Consider the following 23,885-nt stretch of genomic DNA (forward strand, 5'->3'; position numbering starts at 1 on the left):
CTCTCTCTCTCTACTATCTCAACTGATGATCTCATCAGCTCCCGTGAATTCAATTATTATCCCTGCAGATGATTCCCAGATCTCTATATATCTAACCCTAGTCTCTCTCCTTAACTGCTGTCATTAATCTCTGACTATCTCTTGGACAGATGCCTGCAGGCATCTTAAATTCAAAATAGAATTCATTATCTTTGTCTCCAAATCCTCTGCATTTCCAAATTTCCCTGGCAAGGACACTTTTTTTTTTAAAATTTCATTTATTTATTTATTTATTTTGCTGAGGCATTTGGGGTTAAATGACTTGCCCAGCTAGGAAGTGTTAAGTCTCCTGACTTCAGGGCTGATGCTTTATCCCCTGCCCTACCTAGTTGCCCCTAAAGACATAATCTTTATCCTATTTACCTAGGCTTATAGTTTTGGTGTTATCTTTGATTCTATTGCTAAATCTCCTCAGTTCCACCTTTACAACATCTTTCATATATTTCCCTTCTTTCTACTCATACAACTACAATCCTTGTTCAGAATCTCACCACCTCTTGCCAGGCCTATTGTAATAGGCTTCTAACTGGTTTCACCTAGGGTCTCCTTTCATTCCAATCAATTTTTTTTCCATTTAGTTGCCAAGGGGATTTTTTAAAATATAGTAACAATTCTGTCACTTCCTTGAACAAGGATTTTTAGTGACAATTTATTACCTCCAGAATATAAAATCCTCTGGCTTTTAAAATTCTTTATAATCTAGTTCCTATACTTACTTTTCCAGGCTTCTTATGCTTTATTCCATTCCGTAGAGTGGCATTGGTCTCCTTATAGTTACTTAAATATGACATTCCTATTAATATTTTTTCATTTTCTCTCACCTGCCAAGAATATTCTATCTCTTCCCCCACCTCTTAATTTCTCTGGCATCCCTCGTCTCAGCTAAAGTCCCACTTTCTGCCAGAGACCTTTCTCAATCCCCTAATGCTAGTGCTTTCCTCTGAAATTATCTCCAAGTTAGCCTGTTTATAGCCTATTTGTAAGGAGTGTTTGCAGTTGGTTAGTCTCTCCCCTGGACTATAAGCTTCTTGAAAACAGGGTCTGTTTTTTGCTTTGCATTGTATCTTCAGTAATTAGCACAGTGCCTGGTACATAGTGGACCTTCATAAATGCTTATTAACTAACTGACTGACTGCTATAGATGCCCAGGTCTTGGTTAGTTTACAGCTCCTTTGAGAGATCTATACCTGGCTCAGAAAGGGGAAGATTAAAAGCTTGCACAAAGTAGGGAGGGGGCAGTTTGGGAGAGTATTAGGTGAGAAGGGGAGGTGTGGTTGTATTGAAGATTTCCTAAGGAAATTCCCTAGGAATTTAAAAACTTTCCTATGGAAGATAAATCCAATTGGTTGATCACGTAGCTGTCAGGGCCAGTCCTTCATTTTGGACACCATGAAGCTGGGAAAGACAAAACAAAACAAAACATTAGGTGAAGGAAAAAAATGTGGTTTAATGCTAAGTAACATTTAGATTATAAATTAAAATTTGCATAGTGCTTTTATATATGTCCTCTCATTTGAGCTTTATAATAACCTTGTGCTGTTAAGTACTATAAGTATTATTCTCACTTTATAGTTGAGGAAACTGAGTTTCAGTTCCAAAATATGTGACTTGCACAGTCATATATATATATATATGGTTCAAATTTTGGCTCCAGCATATATATATGGTTCAAATTTTGGCTCTACCTTGCTCTTCCCAGCTGGTTGATTTGTGGCAAAACACAACTTTTGAGGCTTCCTCAGTCATAGTATGAGGATAATAATACTTCTATCCATGTTGTTTTTTAAAAGTTAAATTATATTTTATTTTCAAATATATATTCACCTTTTTCCCTCCCACCTCCTCTTTGCCCTACTCTACCATTGAGAAATCGAGAAAAACCTCTATTACAAACATATTTAGTTGAAGATAGCAGAGTGGTAGGAAGAAATACAGAAAGTATCACTGCCTTCCCCTTTCTCCTTAAAAGGGTCCTTTAAATTGATCTAGAAAACACACCAGACCTAATTCTGGTGGGGAAAAGCTAAGTCATAGCTGAGTCATTTCTTCAGCTCAGGTTGACATAGAGAAACAGATAGAGAGGTAATTGGTCAGATCTGATCAGAAGCACTCTAGTACAAAGGAGAGGCTGTACACCAGAGCAAGAGGAGGCCTCATATCTATAGGGAGGCATTGCATAGGGAACAGGTGCTACCTGGCAACTTTGCTGACTACTATCGGGTTTTGTGTAACCCACCCAATGTTCTAAGGTAAATAATGGTCCTACAGGAAATGCTGAAAGAAGAGGAAATTGAGAAGCAAACAGTAGTAGTGTTTAAGATCAGAAATAGATTTTAATTTGTTTCTAGCCCAGTAGGAAGAATCAAAGAATTAGACTAAAATGAAGTCTGCCGTTCTGAATCTAAAAAGCTTTTCAAGTTGCTGATAGATTCCAAAAGCAATCTATAGAAACCCTAAAAGAAATAAAGCTGCAGACTTCTTATTCAGATTCAAACCCAGGTCAGGGAATTATAGAGCTCAGACCAGGGGGTAGCAATCAGTCTTTGCCCTGGATCAGATGTTTAGAGTACTGAAAACACAGGCTGTCCTTGAGATCATAGAATAACATTATGCTCAAGATCCTAAGAAAGCAGTCATAAGACTATCCTAGACCTTCCCTATAGAAGTGTGCTAAACCTGGTCCTGCTTTCTAGTCTGCAGTCAAGAAGTAGCCTGGAAGAAGGAGTAAATAAAAAAGAGAATCCCATCACAAAAAACTTTTATGGAGCACACTTATGATATTATTATTATTATTTTTTTTTGGCTGAGGCAATTGGGGTTAAGTGATTTGTTCAGGGTCACACAACCAAGAAGTAAGTGTCTGAGGTCAGATTTGAATTGAGGGCCTCCTGATTTCAGGTGTTCTATCCACTGCACCAAATAGTTATCCCACTTTTTTGGGGGTGACAGGAACACTCAAGATACAGACCCAGGAAAAGGGAATGACCCTGTCCCTTTTGGGGTATCCTTTTTTTTTACTAGTTTGGTGGTCATTTAAGCCTAATAGCAAATGCCTCTTTTGTAGTGGGTAGGTGAAAAAATATTTACTTAGCACTTACTATGTAGAAAAAACACTTACTGAATAATGGGGATACAAGGAAAAAAGACAGGCCCACTTCTCAAGGAATGCAGATTCTAAAGAGGAGGAACAACACCTATTATAGTTTTCAGTTGCAAATCAGATTTAAAGGTCCAGTATTCCTACAGGTGTAAAAACCAAGGCTGATGGTAATGCATCTTCTTTAATATGATTTCCATTAGTATAATCTATCAATTTCTGGTGCTGAATCATTCAATGATATTGAACGATGGACATTGGCACAGAGAAATTTCTCAGGTCTTCAATAAGTGTCGCTGCTGGGGGACAAGGAAGAAAGAGGGGCAGCTATAGAAATAACTACCAGGATGCATCTTCCTAAGGGTTACTTCCCTGGAAAATAGCAGTGAGGGTCAGACAAGGAGAAACAGAGCCAGAAACAAGATATGCTCCTCCTCCTCTACAGGGATTGCTGTACTGGATGGCAATTGTGGGAGCCAGGCTGGAAGTCAACCCAATGTTGTGGGTAGGAGGAGGAAGATGCTGCTTTTTCTGGGGGATGAAATTAAATTAAAATGGTGTCTTTCAGAAGCCAGTTCCTCATAGACATAGGCTACTTAAAGGAGAAAAAAAATCACGGTTGGAAATGGAGGCCTTACCTTCTGACCTTAGAGTCTCAACCTATTTGTGAGGGATGCTTGACAATTGAGGAGACTAGGTGACCAGAATATTTAATGTTCTACATCCATTTGACTAGCAGCCTCTTGTGTGCTACTCATTTTGTGAGAGGGATCCTCCCATATTATTCAATTTATTAAAAAGAGCAACTCTGAGAGAGTATATTACAAAGAATAAACATCTATTGATTAGCATTTCTAGACTGGTATTAGGTGAACAATTGCTTTTCAATAATGCAAGAACAAATGATATTGATATTTCAGGGAGCTTCAGGCTCTAGACACCCAATAATGGTTTGACCTGGCCATTCTTAGCATTTGCCAAAGGGTCAGTTAGAGACCTATTTAAAGAGACCTCTAAAAATATGGGCATACTAGCCTGAGGAGAGAAGCTATTCCAGAAACTATTCCAGGGCTTGTTATAGGTCTTCCAAAGCTGGGGTAGCCTCTTGTAGGATTTACTTGAAAGTGACAGACTTGTAGGTTACTTAGTAAATGGAGAACATTCCCTCTAGAAGGGAAATGTGGTTTTTCAAAAAATCAAAATGTACAATAAATCTCTGAACCACAGGGAAACAAGTGTTAATAGCTTGTTATGTACTGTATCTGGAATCATCTATATTTCTTTTTATTTAAAAAAACTTAACTTTTTTTAAACATTTAAGGAAACTAAAAAAAAGTATGTTTCAATCTGCACTTCAGAGTTTACCAATTCTCTCTCTAGAGCATTTTTCATCATGGATCCTTTAGAATTTTCTTGAATCATTGTCTTACTTAAAGAGTAACTAAGAATTTCATGGTTGATCATCCTTATAATATTGCTGTTAGTGTGTATAATGTTCTTCTGGTTCTTAACTTTATATGAGTTCATAGAAGATGTCCCGGTTTTTCCTGAAACCTTGTCATTTTTTATAGCACAATAATATTCTATCACAATCATTTACCACAATTCAACCAGCTATCACTGTATTTCTAAATTCATGGCTGAGTGGTCTGGTCTCTACATGTTTTTAAGTTTGCTTTCTCATTTCCTTGTCCCTCATATTACCACTTTGGTCTTGTCTGGCCTAATCAATAGTATTTCATCAGTGTAATGGTGGACATTAATGTTTCAGATATCTGCTACCAGATGAGCCATGTAAGAGAGGGATTGAGGTGGTCCTAGAGAAGGCTGATGAGGTAGCACAGAGGATGTAGTATTGATTGGAAATTAGGAAGACTTGAGTTCAAATATAGTTTCAGATATTAGTTGTGTGATTTTGGGAAAGTCACTTAACCATTGCCTCAGTTTCCTCATCTGTAAAATGGGGGAAATAACACCTATCTTTCAGGGTTCTTATGAGGATCAAATGAGATATTTGTAAAACATTTTGCAAAACTTAAGGCATTATATAAACACTATACTGGACTTCTTTCCAGGTGATAGTTAACTATCCTTCATTAGTCTCTGGCACATAAAGAGGGAAAAAACCCTCCACTATAGGCAGATGACTCTATCTAGATTATTTAGTTCATGTCACTAATGAGGTCCGGAATGGTCTTAACTGATGTAACTTTGTTCAGTTCTATCTTAATACACTGTAATACACTGTAAGTCTCTAAGTGTCAACTGCCTTTTATCTGGCCCCTATTGTAAGAGGAGATAGTGTAGTGAAGCACACTAGCCTCTTCATCTCTTTTACAAGGAAAGAAATAGCTTTCACCTTTCTAAGACCCAGCATTGTTTATTGTTAAAGGGAAGGGATTAAGCATTTTATATAGTACCTATTCTATGCCAGAATAAAGGCTTTTTTATAGTTAACTCACTTGAGCCTCATAACCCTGTGAAGTAGGTGCTATTATCCCTATTTTAAAGTGGAGGAAACTGAAGCAAATAGCAGTTTGCCCAAGCTGGATTTGAACTCAGTTCTGACTCCAAGCACAGTTCTCTATTCACTGCTTCTAAGCATCTAACTAGATGGGATGTCTCAGATTTGACTCCAAGGGCATCCATTTGGCCTTACCCAGAATTAATGGCATAGAGCTCTTCATAAGAGCCCTTCCATACAAGAGAGGAGTCTGCCTTCCAAAGCTCCTCATGAAACTAGGGTATCTTGATAGACCTATTGTGATCCCTTGTTAATGATAGCCAAACAGGCTACAGCTGTCTAATAGCCTCCTAATATTCATGTGGGCTTTAGGCTTGGATGGGACTGAAAAGGCTCTGGTGCAAGATATGATACAATTTCACTAGCACTCTTATAGGCTGGTGATCAATTTCCTTATGAACTTCACGTTTCAAAAACCATACCTAAAGCTCCCTTTATGAATGTTATTACTGGTATAATGTTATGGAATATTATTGTTCTATAAGAAATGGCCAGCAGATTTATCTCAGAGAGGTCTGGAGAGACTTATATGAACTGATGCTAAGTGAAGTGAGTAGAACCAGTATTTCATTGTATACGGCATCAGAAAGATTCTGATGGACATGGCTCCCATCAACAATGAGATGATTGATGCCAGTTCCAATAATGTGATAAGAACCATTTACATCTAGAGAGAGGACTATGGGAACTGAGTGTGGATCACAACATAGCATTTTCACTTCTTTTGTTTGAATTTTCTCTTTTCCTTTTTAATCAGATTCTTCTTGTGCAGCAAGATAATTATATACATATGCCTCTGGGTAAGGCCAAATGAATACCCTTGGAGTCAAATCTGAGACATCCCATCTAGTTAAATATATTTTTACCATATTTAACATATATTGGATTACTTGCCATCTAGGAGAGGGGATGGGGGGAGGGAAGGAAATTGGAACACAAGATTTTGCAAGGATCAATGGTGAAAAATTATCCTTGCATGTGTTTTGCAAATAAAAAGCTTTGATAAAAAGTTACCTTCTGCTCACCCAGAAAATTAACGAATATATATGCCTTTCTCCTATTCTCACGTGTGTTGTATTTGCCCAATATATCCCTGATCTTCTACTTGAATTTTTTTACCCAGAAAGTAGAATCTAATTGCCCCCAATGAAGCCTGGACATAGAGCATGGTGGGAGACTTAGATCCAATCAATCAAATTTCTTTTAGGAATTTCACATTCTCCCTTACATATATTCCATCTCCCCCTACTGGCTTCAAAGGAAGCTAATCTTTATGAGGACATATGTGTACAATTCCACACAAAAAGGAACAAAATTCAGTCCCTGACTACTCCTTGCAGACTGACTTTGCAAAACTTAAGTTCTCTGTAAAATCCCCAGTGCAATGGAACTATTTTGTAGAAAGGATTTTTGAATTATTTCCAACAGACCATATTCTCCACAGTCATTGCTTCATGTTTTACCGTGATTCTCTGAATTCATATTAATCATTAAGAATATTTATTACATTTATATATCATTATTTGTTTAGTCATTTCCCAGTCAATGCTGATCTTTGTTTCCATTTGCTTGTTTTAGCTACCACAAAAAGTGCTATGAATAGTTGGCTGTATGGGACCTTTGTTCCTGCTTTGATTTTTGTGGGATTTATGTATGCTAGCAAAAAGATCTAAGCTTTTTTCTCCATATACTTCCATCTCCAAAGTCCAAGTCTCAGATGCCAACAATCTGGTCTTGGCACTGATAGACAAGGGCAGTCTGACTTGCAGCTCACTCACTTAGCTTACCACAGGTGTGAAAACTTTATTTCACAAATTTATTCAGGGCTGACGGCCCTAGGAGAGCTTAGCAGAGAGAGCTGGAGTGGGGGGGCTATATATATAATATATATATATATATATATATATATATATATATATATATATATATATATATATATATGTTTGCTGAGGCAATTATGGTTAAGTGACTTTTCCAGGGTCACACAGCTAAGAAGTGTTAAGTGTCTGAGGGCAGATTTGAACTCAGGTGCTCTATCCACTGCACCAACTAGCTGCCTCGAGGAAGGTATTTGGAAGCAATGATCTTTCAAGTGTCACACCAAAATTTCTGAACTTTGTTTCCATCCCCACCCTCACCTCCCATTTATTGCTTGAGAGATGAAAAGATGAAATTAAACCCGAGTTCCTCTTCTCATATCCTTCAGGAATGTGGCAATCAACATTTGGTCACCAGGGGGCCCCCTGGGTCCTAAAATTGTTCTAGAAAGGTCCTATTGTCAATAGTTTGAGGATGATTCAGGTGATTGTGTTCCTCTTACTCTCCACTCTCCTTCAGAATAAGGAATATATTTTTAGATTGGGTTAAAAAATCTTAGCTAAGAATTCTTTAATTTGTAAGAGTTAAAAGTAAACTAATATCATGATTTCAGAAAACATAGTAATTCTACCTACTCTTAGAAAACTCACCTTTACTTTCTCCAATTGATCATTTTCTCCACTCTTCTCATTTATCAATACATGCATCTTCTCAGATATTGACCTATGTTTTTAAGTATTTTTATGCCAATGTGTATATATGCATAGCAGATCCCTTTTAAGCTTCCTTCAAATTAATGATTCTTTAAGTGAATACAATATGAGATGTTGGTGGGACTATTTGAAGGTTATTGTGCTCATAGCTTGGATTGGCCTTTCCTTCCTGTAATGTTGTTCTATTCTCTATCAGTGTCTTAGAAACTGGTTTAGTTCAGGTACGTTGTCTTTGAGAAGTGGGATTTTTCTGTGGTCTTTTATAATTTTTATGTGTTATGCCACAGTTCTCTTTAACTGTCTTGACTCAGTTTCCCTGCACTAGTTTCCCTTGTCTCAGTTTCTTTAACTGTTCTGTGTCAATCTCCTAAGCTGTAAAACTCCCACTCTGGTACATTAAGATTGAGGACCGTTTGCTCTAAGGTTATAAATTGTTAGCAAGATAAACAAGAGAGTAGACCTCCTGACTCTTTTCTGTCCTCAAGAATTTACAATATCCCTCTAAAATATTCCAAGATACCTCACTGATCTCTTTATTTCTTTGTATTCAGACATCCTGTCTATTGGTTCTTAGGATTTATGGCCTCCCCCATACTGATAGAGGTTTTCCCTCACTTCTTACCCCTTCCTTTGTTTAGAGAAAAGGTATTTAAGAAGTTGGGGTTCCTCCATTCATTGCTGAAGGCTGGCAGCTGCATGCTGGACGCTGGATTCTTTGGGATGACAGTCTCCTCCAGCCTTGGGACCAACATGGGTTCCTTGATCCCAGTATATCTTTATCTCTGTTTGACTGGATAATTTGAGACGAGAGTCCTGTCCAGTCAATTTTACTCTCCCATTAATAAAATATTAAAAACTCTCTAATCTCTTTCCTGCTTCAGTTTCTCCAGCATTACATTTGAAGCTAAAGCAATGCAAAGGCTAATCTTCAACTAGAAAAAGAACCAGAGGTTAGATAAGAATTATCCTTAAGTTGCTGTTCATCTTGCCTAAAATTTGAGCCATAAGCTTTTGAGGTCCTATTAATATTCTTTAATCTTGTTGACTGTATAAATTGCAAGATTATATAATCACAGAAAAGTGGTAGGGACACTTTAGGCAGGACCATCTTTTAAGAGGAGGAACAATCCAGGGGAATCAGTCCAGTTAAGGAATATATTTGACTGAAAGTCTTCAGAAAAATAAAAATCCATTAAGATTTTTGGGCCTAAATTGCTGTCAGATCTCATCCTATATTTGTTTATTTGGTAAGCATTTCTCCATTTGGGTTGATGACGAAAAGAAAAATTAAAGTAAAAATATTTAAAAAGAAATTTTTTGAAACTAATTTAAATGAGAAAATCTCAAGAATAGAGTCTTATAGGAAACTTCCAAATTGTGCTTTCTCTCTCTTCCCTCCCTTTTCCCCTCCCTCTATCTCATATGTAAAGAGACAAAATCAGTTTGCATAACATCATATTACGTTTCATAGTGTTTTGTAAGCCTTCAAATTGCAAAAAAAGTGACTCATTGTTATGTACAAATAATTATCTCTCAAAGTTATTTTAATTTGAATTTCCCTGATTATTAGTGATCTTGATAAAAATTTCAGGTATTTTTTTTTTCTTGTGAGGCAGTTGGGGTTAAAAGACTTGCCCAGGGTAACATAGCTAAGAAATATTAAGTGTCTGAAGCTGGATTTGAATTCAGGTCTTCCTGACTCCAGGCCAGGTACTCTGTCCACTCTGCCATCTAGCTGCCCTCAAGGTAGTTTTTTATAGTTTGTATTTTCCTATCAAGAAAACATATCAGGAAGAGATAAGTTCCATCTGAAGTAACTACAATAGTATAAAATACTTGGAAGTCTGTCAAATCACACACAGAAACTATATGAACACAGTTAAGAATACACTTCACACATTAATTACTCATAGGCCAAGAGAGCCAATAAAATAAAGTACAATGTAACTCTCTGAGAATTACTTTATAGGGCTAGAAAAAAAATAAAATTCATTTGGAGGATAGTTTGTATTTTAATTTTGAAAACTATTCCTAGCCTTTGACCCCTGATCCAGTAGGGAATGGGTCCTGATCTTATATATTTGTGTTGATTCCATATGTTATCAATTATTAAGACTTTTGTTAGAGATAATGAGAATATTTTCTTGGATTCTCTTTTCTTCTGGTGCTAGATGTAGATTTTATTGGTGCAAAAGCTTTTAAATTTTACATAATCTATTTTTTTCTTTTACGATCATTTATATCCTGTGTTTCATTAACATTTTTCTCTATTCATAATTGTGATTTTCAGATATGAGCTACTCAATTCTCATTTGTTTTATATGACTTTTTATAGCTTGTTTCCCCATTTGAGTTGACACGTCTTAAAAGATGGTCCTGCCTAAAGTGTCCCTACCACTTTTCTGTGATTATATAATCTTGCAATTTATACAGTCAACAAGCATTCATTAGATGCTTACTGTGTGCTAGGCACCTGAGTTTCTCATTACCTGAAAGATCCTAGAGATTTTCTGGGCATACCCCTCCTATGGCAAAAGAGTAAACATTAGTTTCATGATGACTTGATTTTTAATATCCTTTGATGTGAAACATAGCCAAAAGTTTCTTCAAGTCCACATAATATCCATTATTTTTCTGTTTAAGAACTTAAATATGATTATTAAACCATTTAGTAAGTACTACTTTACTGTTCCAGTTTGGTGTGGAAGTTTGGAGTCCCAGTCCAATTCCCAGTTTTCACAAGGTTCTGTGCTGTAGTTGGAATTGACAAAACAAAGCTTGTGGATAATCATTTCTATATTTCTTTAGGGCTTCTATCAGGAAGCTCTGAGAGAATACAGAAGTGTCAAACATGAGGCCCACAACTCTCAAGTATGGTGGAACCAGATTAAAATGCATTTGAAAAATATTTAGCAAAGTAAAAATACAATAAAATATTGCTTGGATATGTCCAATTCTTTGTGACCTCATTTGGAACTGAGGCAAACAACAGTTAAATGACTTGCCCAGGGTCTGAGGTCATATTTGAATTCGGGAAGATGAATCTTCCTGATTCCAAGGCCGTATTCTATGTACTGTGAACCTGGCTGCCCTCAGTAAAACACAGACAGTATTTACAGATTGTCATGTGCCCATCAGGGATTCTTATGGAGTAGTGGCTCCTGTTTCTAAGTTTAATGCCATTATAGTGAATCTTGGGGTTAGGTGCTATCTCTGACACATATAGACTATGTGGCCCCCAATGACATTTCTTAATCTCTTTGTGCTTTAAGAAGAGGAGAGGTCAAACTGTCCTAGTAGTACCTTATCTGGGATTCCCCTATAAAAATGAAATTATAGATCTAGTTATCTTTCCTGTAAGGTATAAGATGTTGATCTGGACCTACTTTGCTAGCCTACTTTCTGGCTTCCTCAGTGATTCTTGTTGAATAAAGGATCCCTTTTCTTAGGCATTTATGTTCTTGGGTTTATCAACACTAGAAAATCATGATTCTGATCTATTCCACTCACCTTAGTTTTTTTTTTTTTTATCTACCATCAGATCTTTATATTATCAAAGAGTCTTAATATCAAATTTCTTTATATCTCTTGACACTCTTGACCTTTATTCCTCCAAATAAACTATCATTTTTAATTCTATAAAGCATCTCTTTTGCTAATATTAGTTTAGCATGCAATCTGAATAATCTAAGTATTTGAAAAAACTAAATTGGTAGTATACAGCAGTGAACACTAGATTTTTGTGTAAAAATTGTTTTGTAGTGGCTTGTGTTTTGCATATTACCAGATGTATAAAGCTGCATCTTATATTAAATGAAGCTTATTCTATCTCTTCCTCTTGGATTTTGCTAAAATTCAGAGAGGCTTAAAGTTTTTATAGATTTTATATCCTATGAATACTTTACTAATCCTATTCTATGTTTTTTGTACTTCAGCCTTGATTACTATATGTATCTATCCATGTATAGATCTCTATATACATACTTTTTGTGCTAGAATTTTTCTTTGATGTATTTGTATATAGCTGTGCCTGTACTTGAGAGCCAATCTTTTGTGTAAGCATCTGATTATCTTTTTAAGAATATTTTATTTAATCTCATTTCCATTTGTCTCTGGGTAGGGATGTGTTTAGCTGTATGAGAATTATGAAAAGGCATGTGTTGATGTGTATGTGTTGCCTATGTAAACATTTCTTAAATTGACCTTTGCCTATTGCCAGTGGCCTTTTTTGGTTATGCTTATTTTTATATATCATTAAAAATTTATGTCTGAGGGCATCACTTGGCAAATTTTCTACTCAATGAGGAATGGGGGAGTCAGCATACATTGGTTCAAAAACAATTTTTGAACTAATTCAGGATTCAATAAGATTGTGCTAAAGATCAATGATAATATTATATATCATGGATGGAAAAGTTATATCAGAACACAGGTTTGAGATGTTTTAAAAATTATTTCTGGTTCTAACATATTATGCTTTTTGTGATTATTAATCACTTTGAAGTAGGCAATTGCTCTTGTTCATTAGGGCCAGTGATTGGGAACTGACTATGGCTGTAACAAAGTTGTGTTTGTTTTTAAAAAACATTAGCTGGACAAGAGTAAAGCTTCGGTCTTCTTCACAAATTTCCAGGATCTGTAGTATTGATACCCCCTAGTTCTTCCTACATAAAGATGATGCTACTGTGATCCTGCCTTTAGTAAGTTACATGTGCTTTGAGGAGTAATTTCTTCCTGTTAATGGGGAAGGGTTTGTGATGATCCATCCACATTCTCTTATCCAGTCCCTTTGTCAATCAATCAACAAGCATTTATTAAGCACCTACTATGTACGAGGCACTGTATGAGGTGCTAGGGATACAAATACAAAAATGAGATAATCCTTGCACACAAGGAGCTTACATTCTACTGTGATCAATGATACAAAATTCTGAAGGCCGAGGTGCAGTGTGTAACATTATTTCAAGTCACCTAAGGATAAAACCTACAATCTTACTGTTGTTAGTATCATGCTGCAACCTGTTGGATTAACCAGCCTAGATAGCATCACTTAAAAGTATTTGAATTGGTTTAGTAATTCAGAGTTTATTACAATTTTTAAACAAATTTAGACCTCTTAATTATCAGCTCACAGAGCCCTTATTTTAGTTTTATTGTATTCATTTGTCATTATTTTTAAAAGAAATGGTGACCCACCATCCCTCTTTTTTCCTTTGATTACTTTGGATAGGGCTGTGGATTTCTAATGGAATCTAGTAGATCTTTGGATAAGTTGATTTTTGTGATTCAAGAATAATTCAGGCAAAAGCACATGTACAAAAATTATCATAGGTATGTGTAAAGTGCATGCAGCCCATACTCTTAAGTATGCCTAGGACATTGGTAAGATTTCTATTATGAGATTTGGGTTTTAGCTCTGTCATGTTATTATTATGCTTATATGGCTTGTCTCCCAAACTAGATATATGCTGCTAGGGGGTAAGGAGCATGTCATTTTTGGGGTGACTCCCTTAGGCACAATACTGTGCACATAGTAGATGAACAATAAATACTTGTTAATGGATGTTGTCTCTGAGGAATCAGGGAGATCTAAGTTCTAACAAAGATTATTAAACTGAAAAAAGTACAGAGAAAATTGGGCCTCATTTGTTGAGTGATTATGTTGAGACTAGAACCCAGAGTTGCACGCACCAACTCCTTCTTGCTGGGCTAAGCATCAATCATTTTTTAAAAGGGGAAGTATTTTGATTGAGTTTGGGCATAAATGATTATATTCATTTTTTCCCTAATTTCTGAGAAGTTAAATATTCCAACAAAGATCTATCATGAAACCGTGTTCCCAAGAAAATTATTATTATTAGGGCTTCCAAACTTTCAGCTAATGTGATGGAAATAGAATTGGAAAGGAATTGTTAGTGAAAGTTCTATTCTAATTGTAATTCACTATGTAACTCACTAGTCTGCAATTCTGGGTCTGGATCAGAAGTAGATTCCAGAACCTCTTTCGCTGACAGCATTTAGCCCAGATTTTTTGGATCTAACAATTTAAAAATCTTTCAAATGAACTAATATTTACAAATCTTCTGGCAAGCCTTCTCTTCCACCACTCTCTACTGGTGGAAAAACATCACCTACCTGCCCCACTGTTTCCTGCTCCTTCCTATGATAATTGCTGTTAAAAAAAAAAAAAAAAAAAAAAAAAGCCTTGTCTGAGTAAAAGAGTGGCCAGATTTCCCTTTCTCCTGCCAGAAGTTCCTTCCCATGCACACATATTAAGTCTGAATTTTTTCCTTCATATTCTCTTACAGACTCAGAGTGCATAAAAGGAAGGTAAGGCTGGAAGAATACAAAGCCTTTTGCAGAATATAACTAAAGCTGTGAATTTTATTTGAACCTCAGTGTCTATATATAAAGGCTGATGGTGGGGAGGGAAGGTAAAAAAGAACTATTAGTAATAGTCAGCCAGACTCTCCAGAAACTTTGATGGGGTTTAAGGAGCCATAAAAAGGGAAACATCTACTATAGGTAGCTTAACAAATGATTATAGAGATCCAATGCTATTTCTTGCATGTTAATGATATGATCTGAGAGTCCCATCCCCATCCTTAGCATGGGTCCATGTCTAATTTGTGTACATGGATGAACTACAAGGTCAGTGCTGGTATGAGTTAATAACAGGTCAAGATCTCTATCACTAAGCAATTCCTATTTGAGAGAGAGAGAATTTTCCATGGGACTTTATAGTGGAATGTTAAGATTTACTTGAATATTTCCAGTTCTGGTCCCAGATATCATGGTATTCTCTACATTGGTTATCCCTATTATTCCACTGGTATGGTCTTTGGTATGACACTTCATATGGTTGATCATAAGCATGACGATCTGTTTCTGACTCTGTTTCTATCTCTATTTCTGTTCCTATAGCATGTCGTGTCTGAATCTCAATCTCAGTCTCAGTCTCAGTTTCCGGCTCTAGATCAAACTCAAGTTCTGGCCCCAGATCCAGCTCGGCTTCGAAGTCTGTGTCCATCTCTGTCTCTAGCTCCACTCTTTCATTCAGGTCTTTCATATCCGGCTGAATATCTGGTTGATAGAGAGGTATGGGACTTTTCTCTTTCTTTGTTGATGATGAACTTTCTCTACTCTGGTCAGAATGGCTCGACTTTCCCTTTAAGTTTTCAGGGTGAAATGCAAATAATTACTTGGATTATAGTTTTCAAATACATCCAACTTATTAGCTTAAGCAAAACACTTTTTAAAAAATACACAATAATTTGTTTGTTTGTTTTGGTTATTCCCTACAAAAGTAAAACAGTGAGTTTCTTGCAGGACAATATATTTTACCTTAGCTCTTCACCCTTATTGCTATTTACAGACATTTGGTTGATTAATCTTCCCATATACAAGTCTCCCTTAGCTCTCTATCCAGTTTAGATCCCATAATTAGCCCCACATGACCAATAATGCTTTTGCTGTCTTTTAGAACCCATCTAACTCTTGTTTTTGTCAATTCCAAACTGTGGTAATCTTTACTTTCTGTTTTTTCTGCTCTAGCTCCCAACTGGCCAAACATTTCTAGGGGGAAAAGCCATCAATAACTGTTAATTCCAGTTCTCTACTAACATTTGGGCTATCACTGCTTCTCAGGAATCCTTTATTCACCACTTGCTTACTACATTCCCAGAGCCTGTTTCAAACTTTTTTATTCCTTTCAAGTTGCCAATCTTAAAATAGCTTCTTTATTTCTGGCATATAACTTTAATTTTTACTGGAAATTGAGTAGATATCTTACTGGAAATTGAGTAGATATCTATCAGTCGGGGAAATGGCTAAATAAGTTATGATATAGGAATGGAATGGAATGGAATGTATTTCTATAAGAAGTTATGAGCAGACTGATTTCAGAAAAGCATGGAAAAGACTTGCATGAAATGATGGTGAGTGAAGACAGAAGAGCCAAGAAAATATTGCATATAGTAACAACAAGATTGTGTGATGATCAATTGTGATTGAGTTGACTCTTTTCAACAATGAAATGATTCAAGGCAGTTCCAATAGACTTGTGATGGAGTCTTCTGCATCCAGAGAGAGAACTTTGGACACTGAATGTGTATCAAAGCATAATATTTTCACCTTTTTTTGGTGATGGTGTTTTATTTGCTTGTTTTTTTCTTTCTCTTATTTTTTTCTCTTTTGATCTGATTTTTCTTGTGTACCTTAATGAATGTAGAAATATATTTAGAAGAATTGCACATTTACCCTCTAATGGAGTACTTGCTGGGGAGAAGGGAGGGGAGAAAGAAGGAGAAAAAAATCAAAACACAAGATTTTGCAAAGGTGAATGTTGAAAACTATCTTTGCATGTATTTAGAAAAATAAAAAGCTATTATATAGGTTTACCTTTAATTTACTGAGAAACCATCTGACATGAGCTCCTTTAGCTTTCTTCTGTTTATATTTCAAAATTGTTTTTTAATGAGGCTTCACAATTTTCCTTGACTATTTTTTTTGCCTTCTCATGTCTCTCTTACTTTCTTCTTGTATAAGCATACCCTAACGTTTTATCCTTAGCCCTTATCTTTTTTGTCCCAAAACTTTCTCTTTAATATTCAAAGTTTCTCATGACCTAGCCTACCTAAATTTCCAGAATTATCTATCACTACTTTTCTATATATATTCTACTCTAGAAATGATTTCTTGCCATCCGTTGGATCTGTTCTATGCTTTCTTGACTCTGTACTTTTGTTCATATCAATCGCTAGGCATAGAATATGCTCTATCTTATCTTGGCCTATAGAAATCCCATTATACACCAAGCTTTCAGATGAGACAAAATTTTAAAATGTTTTGTACTTTTAAAGATAGAAAGAGGACAATATAAAGAATGATGAATATAAATTAACTAAATGGGTTTTAGAATGAACTGAGGTTTTTAAAAAGGGAAAAGAATAAGAACTTTCATTTCAGAGAGGAAAAAAGTCCAAGGAGTTTAGCAATACACTACTTGGAAAAAAGTATAAAGTAAATGAAAAGAAGACATGGATCATACATGTAGAGATAAAAGGGGACTCAAAGAGTCACATCACACAAGTATTAAGAAGTAGTGGTAGGATTCAAATCCAAGCCTTCCCCTCACTGCCTCTTTAGAAAAAAACCAAAATTATTCAACTCTGATTTTGTTTCCCTCTTATCCATCAAAGAAAACAATTTTAAAATTGGAAAGGGAAACTAAATATACTTAACAGGGGAATAAAATCCTAAATAACGGGACAATTTTGCAGACTGTCATAAAGGAACCTATAAGCTATATTTCTTAGTATCTTAGAGGAATTCAGATAAATCCTAAACAGGGTCTATTTAGAGGCTGTCATGACTACATATTTCTCTGGAAGGTAAACAAAGGGGATAAGTGAATTCTTTCAGAGAGGTCTTAGATTGTGAGTTCCTTGAGGGCAGGGCTTGTCCTATGCCTTACTTTGTATGCTTTGTGTCTAGCAAAGTATTGGCACAGAGTAGGCACTTAATGTTTATTTACTCTAACTGAGATCTGGGGAACAGGTATAGAAAATGGAGTCACAGAACCAGGACATGTAGAGCAAGAATCAGAGATTTAGTGTCTGATAAGGAAGACCTGAGTTCAAATCTGATCTCAACATTAGTCATGTGACCCTGGGCAAGTCATTGGAGAAGAAAATGGGAAAACCACTCTAATATCTTTGCCAAGAAACCCCTCTGGACAATATAGTTGTGATATAGTTTATGGGGCTACAAAGTTAGATAACTGGATGAAAGAAGAACATCTATCTATCTATTTATCTATCTACTTTCTTTCCTATCTCCCTACTCATCTCCAGTTTTAACCTCTTTCCTGACCTCCATTTCACATTTTCATTTACATTCACATTTAAAAGGTGCCTTTTAAACATCTTAATTTGCATGTTTTCTAGGGATCTCAAAGTTAACATGTTCAAAATTGCACTCAACATCTTTTCTCCATATTTCTGTTGAAGGGTACCTCCTAGTCATTCAGACACATAACCTCACCCCTTGTATAAAATTTGTTGTCAAGTTGTAAAGGGCTGAAACTCTTGAGTTCATGCACTGAGGTTTGGACAAGCAAGCACTAATTACCAATTGGACAATACTCCATTAGCATTTGCTTGGAAAATGGCCCACCCCACCATTCTATGCAGGCTCAATCTGTTGGTGTATAGAGAGAGAAGGAGGAGGGATAAGAGGGTGGAGTAGGACAAGCGAAGTGACTCTGGGCGGTAGAAGAAAGAGGAGATTCCTGTGTCCATGAGCTCTCCTCTCGCTTCGATAAAGAATAAAAACCAAGGACTTTTGCTTATCCTGACTCCGACTGATTTTAAAGTATTCAGGGTGCTAATGCGGCCACCACATTTGGCGCCCAAATGTGAGACCAAAGGACCCTACTTTCACTGAAGAAGTCCCCAGTGACCAGGAAATTAAGTATTTTAATAGACAAACAGGGAACTTACTTTGTTAAGGACTGAATTAGTAACCTTTTCTGGCTGAAATGGGGTAGATGTTAGGAAAAGATTCTCCTTCATTCTCAGCCCCACCCCCACCCCCACTCCGAAGTGGCGCTATAGAAAACATGCTTAACTTGATCAAAGGACAAGGCTTAATTATAACTTGGGAACAGATTGCTAGACTCTTGGGTACATTAGAACGCATGTCCCCTTGGTTCTTAGAGGAAGAAGAAATTATGTGGATAATTAGAAGCTGGTAGGACAATAGCTATGTGAATACTATAATAATAAAGGTCTTCATTCAATTTCCATCAAAGCACTCTAGGTATACAATGTAATACAATTGGCCTTAAAGAATTCTGCAAGTTATAGAAAAAAGAAAAGTTCTAGGAACAGCCAGATGAGGAAGTATGAGGAAAAAGAGGAAGACAAGATTAATGACCATATCCCCACAGGGCATGGAGATTTAAGTGAGGTTCAAGAGTGGTGATTTTTCATTCCACTAGGAAGCTTCAACCCTGCAGCTAATTGACCCTCTCCCATCAACTCTACCTTCCAGGATGGAGGGAGGAGGAGTAGGGGGAGGGGCAGTGATGCCATGAGCACCTTCCCCCCCAGCAACCACCTCCTCCTATGAGTAGATTGCAAAAGGCAGTACTTAAGGCCACAGAGGAAGGGAAGAATATAGGTGTTAAAACTACGTATATATCTTGTGACTCAACAGTTTAACTCTTCAGGTCAAGAAAGTAGAAGATATGCTCCTTTTGATATAGAAATCCTCAAAGACCTGAAAAAGGCTTGCACTCTTTATGGGGCTACATCAGTATTTTACAATTTACAAATTACAAATTACAGAATTTGGCTTATGAAATTTTAACCCTTAGGGACTAGAAATCTATAGCAAGAGTATGCTTAGAACCTGGATAAAACTCGTAGTGGCTTTCAGAGTATAGTGAGCTCTGTAGGATACAAGCCCAATGAAATAGTCAAAGTGGAGTTAATAGTTCAATCACCTATGACTAACTAGCAGGTGTAGGTTCTTATGCAGATTATCTCAGTACAGATTAATTATTCCATAGCAGCATATGAGCAAATTGCTACTGCTGCTATCAAAGCATGGGCTTCTCTCTACAATAAAAACAACAAGAGTGAGGCCTTCATAAAAATTGCACAAGGCCAAATGAATCCTTTGCTGATTTTGTGGGACGTTTGCAGACTGCTGTCATACGAACTAATGGTAAAAATACAATAATAGACATTTTGATAAGGCAACTTGCTAAAGAAAATGCTAATGAGGTTTTTAGAAGGATTATACTAGGACCATGCAAGGATGCTCCTTTAGATGAGCTTATAAGACACTGTGCCACAGTGGGCACAAATGCCTTTTGTAACCAGGCTATGATGCAGACTTCCCAAGATCTCAATATAGGAAGACAGGGTCCCTTCTGACAAGGGTCTTCCAGAGAGACTCGTCAATGCTTTCAATACGGTAATGTAGGGCTTCTGAAAGCTCAGTGTTGGCATAGAGATAGAATGAGAAAACAGGGTGGGAGAACAAGACCCAATACCTCATGTCCAAAATGCAACAGAGGCTTCCATTGGGCCTCAGAATGTAGACAGATTCAGGGAAATGGGATGAGGGGCCCAAGGCAAAAAACACTTGGGGCATGATGGCAGCCAATGGCACACCCAGAGAGTGCCTAGAAGTCCAATACCCAGATATAACCAATTAGCCAGAAAGCCATCTGATGGGAGAAAGGGATTATACAATCAATCAGCCAGGAAGCAACCTGATGGGAGAAAGGAATTACAATTGGGGAGAATAAAGCTGTATGCAGCTGGAACAACTGAGATATCCCCTGGAGAAGTGAAATCTGTTCCTCTCCAGCCTATGGATCCCTTGCCTCCAGGCACAGTAGGCTTGACCATTTCACCTCCTGAGAGTACATACAAAATAGTATCCATTCATACACTGATATGGGAAGCTGGGGAATGTGTAGGTAATATCCCAGTCACTAATACAAGTAGACAATGTGTGACTTATCACCCAGGAGAAATAGTAGCATCAGTTTTACTGATACATATATAGATACTATCTATATAAATAGCATACCATTAAAAGGATTGGTAGGCAGTGGTGCATATCGTACAGTCATTAGAGGTCCTAACCGGCCCAGTCACTGGTCAAAGATTAAGGCAGACACCTACATGTCTGGTGTAGGAGGATCAATAGTAGCTGAAGTTAGTGCTGCCCCTATGAGATGGACTTTTGAAGGCGAAACAGGAGTTTTTTACTCCTCTAATAGTTTAAAAAATCCCCATCAATCTGTGGGAAAGAGACATTTTACAACAATTAGGGTTAAAAATGAGTACTTTGGTTTTTTAGGCAGAGCTGCTGTTGAAGGCCTGCCAACACTTTCACCTGTTCCTATCCAATGGAAAACTGATACACCAGTGTGGATAGAACAGTGGCCCTTAGGTAGTGACAAAATTCAGGTCTTATTAGATATAGTACAGGAGCAACTTGACCAAAGACATGTACAACCTTCTCTAAGTCCTTGGAATTCCCCTGTATTTGTTGTAAGAAAGAAATCTGGAAAATGGAGGCTGTTGACTGATTTAAGAAAGGTAAATGAACAGATGGAAACTATGGGAACTCTTCAGCCTGGGCTTCCATCTCTTACTCAATTGCCTAGAGAATGGCTTCTTTGGGTTATAGACATTAAGGATTGTTTCTATTCCATCCCTCTAGATAAGGAGGATATGAAAAGATTTGCCTTTTCAGTGCCCAGCATTTACTTAGCTGAGCCTTACAAAAGATATGAATGGACAGTTTTGCCACAGGGAATGAAAAACAGAAAATGAAAAAATGCCAAATGTATGTTGCTACTGCTCTTACTTCAGTAAGAAAAGCATTTCCATAAGTAATGTTATTATATTACATGGATGATATATTGGGATGTGCACCTGAGGAACATGTCTACATGTTCCTACAGAAGCTTGTCTACAAAAGACCATAGAAACAATAAGGAACTACAAATTGCATATAGCTCCAGAAAAAATTCAAAGACATGCTCCTTTTCAATATTTAGGATATAAAATATACCCTAAGGTGCTTACAGTACAAAAACTTTCCTTAAGAACAGAGACGGTAAATACCTTAAATGACTTTCAGAAATTGATTGGAGATATCCAATGGATGTGTCCAGTGTTAGGCTTGACTACCTATCAACTGCAACCATTATATGACATTTTAAGGGGAGACAGTGCTTTAAACTCACCATGCCAGGTTACAAAAGCAGCTCAGAAGGCTTTGAGGGAAGTTGAACTGGCTTTATCCAATGTGGTTGAAAGAGTTACTCAAAAACCCTTGGAAATATCAGGTTTTGCTACAAAAGAGGCACCCCCAGCAGTCCTTCATCAAGGAGACAATGTTATAGAATGGATGAACCTCCCAACACAACCAGAACAAAGCCTTACTCCTTACCCAGTGCTTGTGGCTAGAATTTTATTAAAGGCCATTAAGAGAGCAGTACAATTATCTGGGATAAGACTTGACAAGATAAACACCTTTTATACCAATGCACAAATTAATGTGTGCTGTGAGACCATCCCAGAATGGCAAATTTTATTAGCCATGGCTCCAAATTTTATACACAGGTCTCCATTAAAGATAAACAGACGATTACATAATTGGCGATGGATTCTTGAAGAAAAGGTTTCTAAAGTTCCTCTTAAAGGACCAACTATCTTTACAGATGCATCCAAACATAATATTTGCGCTGTATACTCTCGTGACTTAATTGTAAAGAGAGTAGTCAGAACTCCTTTTCAGTCCACTCAGCAGAATGAATTGTATGCCATCATTCTAGCTCTTACTTATTATCCAGGAGATCATAAATGTAATATCTGATTTGGCCTATTCAGTAGGTGTGGTATAAAGAATTGCCACAGCCCAAATAAAATTTGTAGCTTCTAATATACATCAGCTTTTTAAGGAACTTCAAGAGCAAGTGAGAAAGCATCCAGGTTAAGATTTCTATCTTGCATGTCCACTCTCATAGTGGACTTCCAGGGCCTATTTTTGATGGTAATTCAAAGGCAGATAGCTTTCTAACTATGTTGGCCAATACTCCTTTATTTCAGGCAGTCCAAGAATCTCATTCTAAATATCATCAGGCTGCTCGAGCTTTACATTTACAATTTGGAATAACAAGAGAGGAAGCTAGGAACATAGTAAAAGCCTGTACATCTTGCCTTCCTTTCCACACTCCTATGCTCCCTCCAGGGTAGAATCCTCATGGTTTGAGACCCAATGAAATTTGGCAAATGGATGTGACTCATTATAAATTTTTTGGTTGCCTGTCTTTTATCCATGTTGTGGTAGACACCATTTCAGGATTCACTTTTGCAATACCAGCAGCAAAAGAGACTGCCTAAGTGGTCACTGAATTCCTTATCTAAGCATTTGCAACCATGGGTGTGCCACAAGCAATAAAAACAGATAATGGATCTGCATATACTTCTAAACATTTTGCCCACTTTTGTGCACAGGATAAGATTTTACACACCACTGTCATACCCTTTAATCCTCAAGGACAGGCAATAGTAGAGAGGAGAAACAGAAATTAAGACACTCCTCCAAAAACAAAAGAAAGGGGGAGCCACAGGTAACTCCAGAGAACTTCTAAATCTAGTCCTTTATAATATTAACTTCTTGGTTTTTGACAAAGATTCACTGGCTCCAGCAGACAGGTTTTATAACCCACCAGAAAGGCAGTGTCCAGTGCGAGCAGCTCCACTAAATTTATAGATAATCGCCAGGTGATGTGGAGAGCCCCAGAGAGTGTTAAATGGAAGGGACCGGAGGAGTTAACTGATTGGGGGAGAGGGTTTGCTTGTATCTCTACAGGTGGAGAAGGAATCAGATGGGTGCCAACGAGCCGTATTTCCCTTGTCCATCAGAGAGAGATGGAGCAGACCCTTGAAATGAAGGAGAATATCCAAGAAACATCAGGTGGTTCCATTGCTGACTGTGCCCAGTACTGAAAGAGCATGGCAGTTATGGCATTTGAATCATGGATATAAAAAATTGTAGGACTTGAAAACCCTCAGGAATCATTGGATTCTCTGAGACATGATAAGACTGTTGTAGGACTTGAAAACCCTCAGGAATCATTGGATTCTCTTGAGACATG

The 23,885-nt window shown here is 37.0% G+C and overlaps 1 protein-coding gene across 7 annotated transcripts in view; it reads right to left on the bottom strand.

Annotated features, from left to right (window-relative positions):
* Positions 1–14,928: 14,928 nt before the first annotated feature.
* The window catches only part of SLC26A8 (solute carrier family 26 member 8), a 160,680-nt gene continuing 151,723 nt past the window's right edge, over positions 14,929–23,885 (bottom strand). For all 7 annotated transcript variants that reach the window (XM_051996511.1, XM_051996512.1, XM_051996507.1 and 4 more), the window contains one exon: positions 14,929–15,359. In XM_051996511.1, the coding sequence (XP_051852471.1) occupies positions 14,943–15,359 (417 nt within the window). In that variant the 3' untranslated portion in view covers positions 14,929–14,942. The remainder of the gene's footprint in view (positions 15,360–23,885) is intronic.

The sequence above is a fragment of the Antechinus flavipes genome, chromosome 4 (assembly GCF_016432865.1).
Source record: "Antechinus flavipes isolate AdamAnt ecotype Samford, QLD, Australia chromosome 4, AdamAnt_v2, whole genome shotgun sequence".
Lineage (NCBI taxonomy): Eukaryota > Metazoa > Chordata > Mammalia > Dasyuromorphia > Dasyuridae > Antechinus > Antechinus flavipes.